The sequence below is a fragment of the Papaver somniferum genome, chromosome 4, assembly GCF_003573695.1.
Source record: "Papaver somniferum cultivar HN1 chromosome 4, ASM357369v1, whole genome shotgun sequence".
Classification (NCBI taxonomy): domain Eukaryota; kingdom Viridiplantae; phylum Streptophyta; class Magnoliopsida; order Ranunculales; family Papaveraceae; genus Papaver; species Papaver somniferum.
Genome location: NC_039361.1, coordinates 15681491 through 15692247, shown reverse-complemented (window position 1 = coordinate 15692247; position 10757 = coordinate 15681491). Strand labels below are relative to the sequence as shown.

The 10757-nt window shown below is 35.7% G+C and overlaps 1 protein-coding gene and 1 long non-coding RNA gene across 2 annotated transcripts; one reads left to right on the top strand and one right to left on the bottom strand.

The window, feature by feature from the left end:
- Positions 1 to 3057: 3057 nt before the first annotated feature.
- LOC113274818 (bifunctional dTDP-4-dehydrorhamnose 3,5-epimerase/dTDP-4-dehydrorhamnose reductase) lies at positions 3058 to 5600 on the bottom strand. The gene is made up of 2 exons (XM_026524215.1): positions 5065 to 5600; positions 3058 to 3663 (listed from the first exon to the last, which is right to left on the bottom strand). Exons 1-2 carry the CDS (start codon positions 5506 to 5508, stop codon positions 3211 to 3213), a joined length of 897 nt encoding a protein of 298 aa, XP_026380000.1. The 5' UTR covers positions 5509 to 5600; the 3' UTR covers positions 3058 to 3210.
- A 745-nt stretch (positions 5601 to 6345) lies between these two features.
- LOC113274819 lies at positions 6346 to 7706 on the top strand. Its single transcript, XR_003323275.1, has 2 exons — positions 6346 to 6733; positions 6940 to 7706. It is a non-coding gene; the product is annotated as an uncharacterized LOC113274819 (long non-coding RNA).
- Positions 7707 to 10757: the final 3051 nt, after the last annotated feature.

Genomic DNA, 10757 nt, shown 5'->3' with positions numbered 1-10757 from the left:
TTTAACCTTGCTAGCGCAGGCTCCACTATGCTCACAAATCATTTCAAACCGATCCCATCGGCTTTGTTGTCCTTTAACTAGTACACAATTTACCTTCATCGCATGTTCCTCAAACCAATCAAGAACTTCGGGTTTAGTTTTCCATGTCTACGTTCATTCCAAAACAAATAATTTGTAAGAAAAACTTTGGAATATTCCGACAACATGGATTTGGCTCAAAAAGTTCTTAAATACCAAATCATTTTGAAAGTGATCCTTGGTATCCTCGTGAATCATGTCTACTGGATCAGGTTGATTTTCCATGGGTCCAACCACGATCTACAAAGAATATCACAAGGTTAAATACTAGAAAAGAATTATAATAGCAAGGTTCGGCTCATTCGACAATCATATTATGTGTCGAATCATGAACATTTACAGGTTTCGACTTATACGATATTCTAAATATGTGCCGAACCACGCTCAATATTTTAACCCAAAAATTAACAAATTTATGTTCAGCTCATACGATAATGAAATTATGTGCCGAACCTTAAACATTTAGAGGTTTCAGCTTATACGCTATTATCAATATAAGACGAACCATTAATTTTCTTATTCCGGGCTATGCAGGATGTTGTTCGGCTTACTATGAAACTTTCATATAAGCCGAACTAGTGTGTAACAAAAGGATGAGAATTGAAAATTATAGGTTCGGCGCATGCTGTAAACAGATTCAGTGAGCCGAACCGTTCATCATTTGGTTGATTCGGCTCATAGATGTCAGCCGAACCATGAAGCAAAAATCCAAACTTTTGATAATTTGTAGCTACAGAAGTGAGATTGAGCATAAGATAGAAGTGTACTTGTGTATTAGAAGCATTGGGTTCCTCATATATGTGCTCATCATCTGGATTTGGCTCATAAAAATCATCATCTTGAGTTTGTGTTTGAGCTTGAGTTTGTGTAAAATCATTCTCATAATCTAAGAAATCAGCCATTTGGAAATCATTGTTGTAGTTGATATGTATTTTCCTAGGTTTTTTATATGAATTATGACCCTCCTCATCCTCCATTGAATCAAGAATAAAATTTGGGGTAATTTGCGTTACCTCCCCTGTAAAGATTGGTAATTTGCATTACCTCCCCTACAAAATTTAAATTAGCAAAACCTCCTCTCGTCAATAATTCTGTTTATTCCAAGTTAGCTGACTCGACACTAACTTATACGTGGTTTTTATTTTTTTTGGAGTAATTTGCGTTACCTCCCCTGTAAAGATTGGTAATTTGCATTACCTCCCCTACAAAAAATCACGTGTAAGTTTGTGCTGAGTCAGCTAACTTGGAATAGACAGAATTATTGAGGAGAGGAGGTTTTGCTAATTTTATTTTTGTAGGGGAGGTAATGCAAATTATCAATCTTTACAGGGGAGGTAACGCAAATTACCTCATAAAATTTTCTCACTTTCTCCTTCTCTTTCTCTCCTTCTTAACCAAAATTTTGATTTTTTTTCCCACAAATTTTTTCATCTAAACAACCTTTATAATTCTGAAAACATCTTAATCACTAACCAAAATATTTAATCACTAATCCAGATTACTAACACTAATACGTAAAGGGTAGATTTGCCATTTAAAAAAATTTGGGTTAAGGGGATATCTGATTTTGCTATTTCACAACCCTTTTTGTCTTTATTGAGTATGCCTTGAAAGATTTTGGTATGCCCAAAATCAACGTCCAAGAAGAAAAACCCCCAAGCTGCAAACCTTAGTTGGAGGAGATGCCGAAGGAAGCCCTGATGCTGTTGCTGCTTCCATTTGTTTGCTGATTTGCTCTGAAAGAGAAGACGACATGTTCCGAATTCCTTGGTGCGAATGATCACAACCCATAGTTGCTCCAGCAGATACAAATCCAAGCAGAACAAATAAAAAACAAACAATACAACCAGGTCCAAAAGAAAACCGAAAAGATAACTAAAACCTAATTAGCAAATCACAATAACGAGATCAAGAGAAAGTAGAGGGATTGGTAATGATTGATCTGATCAGATCCGCTCCTTTCAAGCAGTTGAATTGGTAATGATTGATCTGCCGATCTAAAGAGTCGTTGAGAGGAAAAAGTTTGGAGAGAGGAAAGAGTTTCCGATTAACCTTTTGATTTGAGTTGTGTACTTTTCTATCAGTCCAAGACTTTCCCTTAACTCTTTCTTAATCAAATCAATACATCCAAATTTTTTTACTAATTTCCATAGCTTACCACATGAATCAGACATGAGCGAAGTACCCAAACGCTAATACAATTTGCATTACACGCAAGACCATTTTCTCGATCCATACTATTTCATACGCAAAATTCGAAATATTCTTAGTTAAACAGATCCTAATCTTCACATGAAGATCGAAAATTCCCAGTTCAGCAGATCCTAATCTCCACAGCTCAATTACTTAAATCCTATACCAATTCCATACTAATCACACTATGTTGGATCACAAATACTATCACAATTAGTCAAAGTGATCCAGACCAGACCAAGCCCCGACGTTTATATCAGTACATGGTTCTTAAAGTAGCAAATATATGTTCAAGGCAGTCTTGTATGCTCAAAACATGGGGGGGATATCTGCATGACAATGTTCTGAAGCAAGGAGTATGTCTAAGAGAATGTACCCAGAACATTAGTATGTAGTTGAAAACCCAGAAGTAAAAGATGGAGAAGGAAATACCTTTGAGTGTAAATATGGCTTAAGGCAGCTCTTCAAGAAGTCTTGAACACCCCTTAACACTAGATTGGGTAGCTTTTGAATGAATCAATCAATCTTGAGCAGAATGGGAAAGCCTTAACCCCAAATCGCAATGAGTTAATCTGATCAATATTTGTTGATCAAAAGATTCGAATCAAAACCCTCAAAAGCGAAGAGATATATAGAATGTGAAAAACTTGCACAAACTTGTTTAAACCTGGGCCAAACCACATTGGGCTTAGTTTTCTCCTACCCATTATGGGAAAACTGTAACTTTCACTTTCACCGCCTCTGGTGAAATTTCGTTTTATGACTCTGAGAGAACTTGAGAGACTAGCACAATAATCTAATCAACCAATTTATTACTCATTTGAGTTGCAATAAAAATTACATCAAATTCAAATAACATACTTGTTCATAACCCAATCGCATGAACCAAAGAAAACAAAATAAGATAAGATAAATCCAGAGAACAAAAACGTACTAGTTTCAAGCTACTGGGGTCTTCTGATTTGGCTTGAACACGTAGTGCAGAAGTGATTCCTTAATGGACATGAGTTCTGGGAATTCCGTCTTCAGTTTGGAGGCATCTAGCTCGTTGTTACTCCTTGGGGCAACAATCACCTTAGCTTGCTCTTCCAGGTTGAAGTTCTTCCATGTGTAGCTAGGGTCAATGTAATCCTTGTACATCTGCAAGATCTCGTTGTGGCTTACCACTCCTGGGTTGGTGAAGTTCCAGATACCGGTAAGGTTCCTCTTTGCCATCTCAATGGATATTGGGAGAAGCTCATCCAAAATTGTCATCGAGTTTGGAATATCAACTACTTTGTCGTAACGAGAAATCTTCGTGATGAAGTTGCGGGGGTTGTTTAGATCAGATGAGATGGGCATCCTCACACGCAGGGTGCAAACATTCTCGTAGTTCTTGAGCAGTTCCTCTACCTGAAAAGATTCAGATGAAAAATGGATCAGAGAAAGACTTGAGATACATCCAATTTCATGCAACAAAGAATGCACAGAATTTCCACTTATGCACACTTTGATATAAACATATGAAAAACTCCAATTGTTCAAATAACAGTAACTGGAAAGGAAGCACGGCCAAGTTTCAAAAATAGTAGAGCTCAACTACAAACAGAGAGGCAAAAATGTTTTAACTGATCGCTTTGAAGTAAACTATACAGTGACACAATGTTTCCTGCTACCTAAGCTTAGTAAAAGCAACAAGTCCAGATATTTGGACAATGAAAAACTATACTGTGACACAGTGTTTCCTGCAACCTAAACTTAGTATTCGCAACAAGTCCAGATATATCCACTTTGGAGTCCATAACTTCCTCAGCTATTCATATATTACAGATCATTTGCACCATAAACGCAACCAGAGAAAGATCTGAACAGCATTAACCAATTGAGCCCTTTAATAAGTCAACATGAAAGCACATGATTCAACTACCATATAACAAAAAGCATCATTCAAAAATAGCATTCTTAGTGTTTTCCTTACTCCTCCCAAACAAATCGAAGAATCTTATAGTTTACTAATTCCAATAAACTACCCAACTAATGATACAACTTGCATTACACGTCGAGACATTTTATCCATCATGTCGTGCGTGTAAGACTTTTTGTTAACTCTTTCTTAATCAAATCAATACATCTAATTCTTTACTAATTTCAATAGCTTACCACATGAATCGTACATGAATAAATTACCCCAAACACTAATACAATTTGCACATGACACGCAAGACCATTTTCTCGATTCATACTATTTCCTACGCAAAGCTCAAAATATTTGCAATATCTCACCAAATGAATCATACATGAATAAACAACACAAAACACTAGTACAATTTGCATACGACACGCAAGACCATTTTCTCGATTCATACTATTTCTTACCCAAAACTCGAAGTATTTGCAATAGCTCACTAAATAAATCATACATGAATAAACAATACAAACACTAATACAATTTGCATTACACACAAGACCGATTTCTCGATCCATACTATTTCCTATGTGAAACTCGAAATATTCTTAGTTCAACAGATCCTAATTTTCACATGAAGCTCAACTACTTGAACCTACACCAATTGCATACTAATCACACTGTCGGATCACAAATACTATCACAATTAGTCAAAATTAACAGATCTACAGTGAGAAATTAGCAAAGAAGAAAAAATGAATCAAACAAACAAAAATAGAAATCTCAAATCACAATTAATGAACTTAAAATCAAACACCCCAGAATTAGCAAACAACCCAAATTGACAAAAAAAACTTTTAAAAATAAAACAAACAAAAGTAAAAGGTATGAAATCATTGACTACTCACCATAGCTTTAGTCTTGGAATAGAAAGATCCAATAAAATTAGGAGTATCTTCCTCTTTAAATCCAACCCCCGATCCAAGAGTATGCTTGTCATCATACTCAAAAATACAACCAGTAGCATAATTAATCAAAACCAACCCTTTGTCTCTGCAAAGATCAGCTAATGTCAATGTACCAACAACATTAGTTCTGATAGTCTCAACTTTATGTGATTCACACCAATCAACATTAGGTCTACCAGTAACACCAGCAGCATTGAAAACATGAGTTGGTTTCACATTCTCCAAATCAGATGCTAATGAATTCCTATCTTCAAGTCTTCCTGAACCATAAACATACTCAATTCCTTGTGATTCACAGATTTTCCCAAGTAATCCACCTATCCATCCTGTTTTACCATAGATCAAAAACTTGTATTTCTGATCACCTGATGCTGGAAAACCCATTGTGAATTTATGATTCAGGGTTCAGAAATGAAATGAAGAATGAGATTGAGAGATTGTTTGAGATTGGATCTGTGGTGGTGGGTTTTGGACAGTGATTTTTATAGTGGAGTAAACGACCGACTTGTATGGCTGATTGTTGCTGTTCTATGTGTGAGGAGGAAATGCTAACGTGTCTCTCGGGAGTATTTGGGAAAGTGATACGCAGCCCGATTAGATACTAGACAGGTCACATCTTTGTAGGTCCGTAAGGTAGGATGATTTTATTTTATTTTTTTTTGTGAAGTAATTGAGACCCAATTTTGTAGGACGTGCCATGTGGTGATGTTGATGTCTCCACAATCGTAGGATTGCACGCACATATAGCGCACCTCTCCTTCCAAATACCGCTGACCGTGATCCACAGTTTCATAGAATATAAAAATTGTTTTGATCGGTGTAATAATTTTTGCACAAAAATCGGTGGAAATTTCTAAGATTGTTAAAGGCGGATACTAGTATTAGCGGGCTGGTACCGTTTCATCATGTTGGTATCGCCTTTAGCAACCGTGGAAATTTCGTGGCATATCACATATCTCGCTATTGATTTTGGAATTGGTGCTCGGTAATTTACAGTTGTTTGCCTAAACAGGCAAGGCTAGATAGTGTTGATGGTCGCCAACTTTGGAGTATATGTCGCCGTTAACGGAAGTTGATGAATTTTGGTGGATAATGGTTGGTGTGCAGGGTGTTAAGCGAAAATTGATTGGTAAAAATATATGCAAGCGAAATGCTAGTTTCATGGTATGTTATTACTTATTTTTCATATTCTCTTGCACATTCCGAATCTAGTGTCTACAAACTACAATCATGTGGAATCTTTCAGATTTTTCTCTGAAGAATTCGTTGTTGATATTAGCTTTCCATTTACTCAGCTTTCGTTTTTCATTATAATAAATATGAAATTTTCTTCAAAAATATATCTGAAATAGAGTTTTTTATCAAGTCTTTGTCTGGAATTGATATGGATTCTAATAAATTCGTAGATACTATTTTTTTACATAATGAATTTAGTTTCCTCCAAAATCTCATCAAGAAAGTTTTGACTTTAACAACACTCATCGTGCATTTAAGGAAGCACGAGGAGAGTCGGGTCTTTCTTTTATATCGAGCATTCTTTGTGAAATGGAAATGGCCATTAACCATCTTAAGGGGTGCATTCTTTGTGAGTTGCTATAAGGCATGTCAGGTATGATCCTCCAATGCAAAATACTTGGGTAACATAAAACATAAATATGATTAAAGAAATGAATTTGATGCACTAATTTATGGGACTTGCATTTAGGCATGTTGGAAAGTGAATGGTTGATTTTCTAGCTGTGCGGGCTCTAGGTGGGCCTTCTTTGGATCCCGTTTTTGGTCGTAATTTTTTAAGGAGTTTTGTGCATGTAGCAGGAAGGACTGTCGGTGGTGGAGCCTCCCTTTTAAAGCACCTTATAGTCAAATACGTGGAAGCAAAAGAAAAATTTTGAAGCATACGTGGAAGCACCAAAATATTGATCTGGAAAAGTGACATCGCTTGTGCTCGATCAATATTACTAGTAGAATATTCATGAATGTTTCTTTTTCACTCAACCCAGGGTTGCAAGGTTATCAGCTTCCACCATAAGCGCGATCGGAAGCTAGCAAAGTTCTCAGCCAATAGCGTGGCCGAAAAAAAAAAGTGTCTCTTGTGTATTTAATACTTATGTGTATACTTTTAAGATTCAAAGGTAAGCGTCGCAAAGCAATCATCGTCCAAAACAATGACAGGAATTGGTATGAAATTTGGTATAAAATGCAAAGGCATAAGTGTGTATCCTAATGGTACCCTTTCAGGTTTAAAAAAGAAAGAGATTCCTAATTCTAAAGCTCCTAGCAATGTCTCGGCTGATAAGCTCTTGGAGTTTGGTTCTTCATGGGGCTTGGAGTTTTCATCTCAAAAGGTTAATCGTAAAAAAATATTTAACGATCTTGTAAAAAATCACGATGATTTAATTATAAAAGATGTTGAGGAGTATGTTAATTGACAATGGTCACCCATTGTTGTCTGCAAGTTGCTCCTGATTTGTTAGATATCACAAGTTGTTAGTTTTCACAAATTGTGTCTTCTTTTGTTGGTACTCTTTGTATTCTTAGAAACTTCTTTGATTTAGTTGTTTTTTGTTGTTCTGGGCTTTTCACTCTTTGTCAGTTATATCTGCCCGCACACGATTTGTGTGCTTTTTTAATCTATTCTCTTAGATTGATCAAAAAAATAAAATATGTGTATGCTTTTGGGAATGATTTGCCTAAAGCATGCCCAAGTGAATATTTAAATGTTCACTTGGGCTTGGCATGACATTCATTTTAGCTGCCCATACGGTTGGTACACAAGATTTTAGCTCCAAGATTTTTATTATTCTACTTGGTTAATAACTTGAAATGACTGTACCTAATTTTTTTTCGATATACAGAGATCGAAACATATTGCGAAATATTGAGATCGTTCGTACAGTACTTGTTCAATGGTCGTAATTTTTATTTTGTTTTTCCTTCAATAGCAGTTTTCCTCTAAAATGTACTTGCTATTTTGACCAAACCACATAGTAATATCTTGTGCAAATACAAAATCCAAATCAAACATAGAAATTTTCGTAAATCTGTATAGTATTAACATTTGGGTAAAAAGTGTTTGCCGATTTGAACAGGCTTGTTGCTTAATTGTGAGTGTTTTTTTCCAAACATGTGCTATGAGTAGATACATTTTCATAAGTTGGAACATGCGGGAGCCAATTCTTTTATATGATTTGAATCAATTCGGAGAATCCAGCGCGGAACCAGTTATCATAGGTGGTTTTATTAATAATTAACTCAATTTCGTCCAACGTTTTAGCGTAAAAGCACATTTTCTGATAATATTTTAATGGTTGGTTTCTGACATTTTAAACTATCAAGCACTCGTGTTTCGAATAAGGTGTTTATCTAAAGACTTAAAGGCGTATACAAATAAAAATAAAGCTTCCACGTCGAATGGTGAGGAAACCCTCAATTCTAATTGGTCGAAATAGACTTTTTTTTAGTTTTGTGAAACGAGTCTTTTGGCGAGGACATTTGGAACATATAATTGGTTTTAAAAGAATAGGAAAAATATTAAACAATGGAAACCAAATTTAATTTGGAATTCATGAAGTGACAATATTTAGATGAGGACGCAACGTATGATTGGTTTAAAACTTACACACTTAAAAAGAAAACCTAACTTACCGTGTTTAGAATTTCTTAAAAGTCCAAATTCAATTTGGAAATCGTGTAATTACTATATTAAGTATATTTTCCAAATTAATATATAATAGGAAAAGAATCGATATATTTTCTGCGAAAATAAACGGAAAAAATATGTAAAATTTGCACATATCTCCACCTATTTAATGTACTTGCCCCGCCACACCGAATCAAAAATATATCTCCACGCGGCTAGGCGGGGTGGACTCCGCTCACACCAAGTTAAAAGGAAAAAAATAAATGAAATCTGCACATATTTTCCACATATTTAATGTATTCCCTGCCACACCAAATCAAAAATACAACTGCATGGGGCCGGCAAAGCCCCGCGCTCACCAAATGAAAAATGCATCGCCACAGGGTGGGTGAAGTCTCGCGCACACCAAGTTAAAAGGAAAAAAATAAATAAAATCTGCACAAAACTTTCCACTTATTTAATGTATTTCCCCACCACAACAAATCAAAAATACATCTACATGGGGCGAGGCGGGACAGGGCCCCGCGCACGCCAAATTAAAAATGCATCGCTAAGAGGCGAACCAAGCCCCTTGCTTAGGGCTGAACATGGTGTCGGTTAACCGTTGGAAACCGACCGAACCAGGCCAATAAGCAAGAAACCGAACCAGACCATTTAGATTTGGATTGGTTTGGTAAAAAAAGTTGAAAAACCGACATTACTGGTTTGGTTTTGGTTTGACCTGAAAACCGAACCAAAAACCATTGAAAAACCGATAAATATAGACCGTTGATTAATATCAGATAGATTCAATCCACACCCTTCGTATTTCTTAAGTTATAACCCAAGTATACATTTATTTCGTCGACCTAATTTTCACTTCACATCTCTAATCTCTTCGCCTCCTTCTTCAGTTCATAGAACAGAAACTAAAGTTAGGAGAAATCGAAAATCAAATCATGAATCTCTAAACTCTAGTAGAATCTAATCATCCCCTCATTCTTCTTCTTCTCCTCCTCCTTCTTTTCAGGAGAAATCTGTTCATATGAGTTTGTAACCTGTCAGTGTTAGCTAGGGTTTACTAGTAGAAGGTATCATCTTCATTCTTCAGACGAAATAAACAAGTGAACATCTAATTTCTTTTAATAGGTATCATGTTTATGTAACTTGGGTTACTTGATTTACATGATTTATATTTAATCTAGGGTTTACTAAAATGATTTGATTTTGCTTGTTTTGTTTTTTTGTAGGATTAAGTTGATTTCTTTGATTCAACTATGGAGGAATCAGGATCAACACCAGTAAGCTATTTTTCCTCAAGAATTAGAAAAATAGGATTCTAAAATTTGCAGTCTTCTTTTACTAATTCGTTCAAGTGATTGGTACCAGTGTGTCAATTCGTTCTTTTACCAATTTTTTACTAAAATCCAGCTCTTTTTTGCGCACCCAACTTCAATATTATAACACTTGATAATGATGATGTTGATTTAGCAGTGAACTGATATTCACAATATTTAGTTAAACATATTGATTTATTAAGTATTATGACCTGATTTACATAGGCTTGTTCATAGTTGTGAGTGTCAAACAATGACAGAGTAGTATTTGGTTAAATGCACTTTACTTATCTTTTTAATAAGTAGTATTTGAATGCACTTTGATATGCTTTTTTTTACATGTTATCTGATTTGAATTTCTGCCTTGTTTATATTCAGGCTTCCGTTAACTCAAATGCATTGTTGCCACCACTACATCCTCCTCCAAGATCTTCTAACGCCTCTACAGAAGTTAGTTCAGTTGGAAAAGTACCAACTACTGGTGAAGCTCCATCTGCACCAGATGCCAATGTTTCCGATGCTGGTAACATCATTGTCACTGCACCAGATTCTAAGAAGCGGAAGAAAACTTCATGGGTATGGGATCACGTTGATATGGACCCTCCTCCTTCGATAATGGTAACTTGCAAGAAATGTAAACAGAGAATGAAAGCTGACTCTTCTACACATGGGACCGG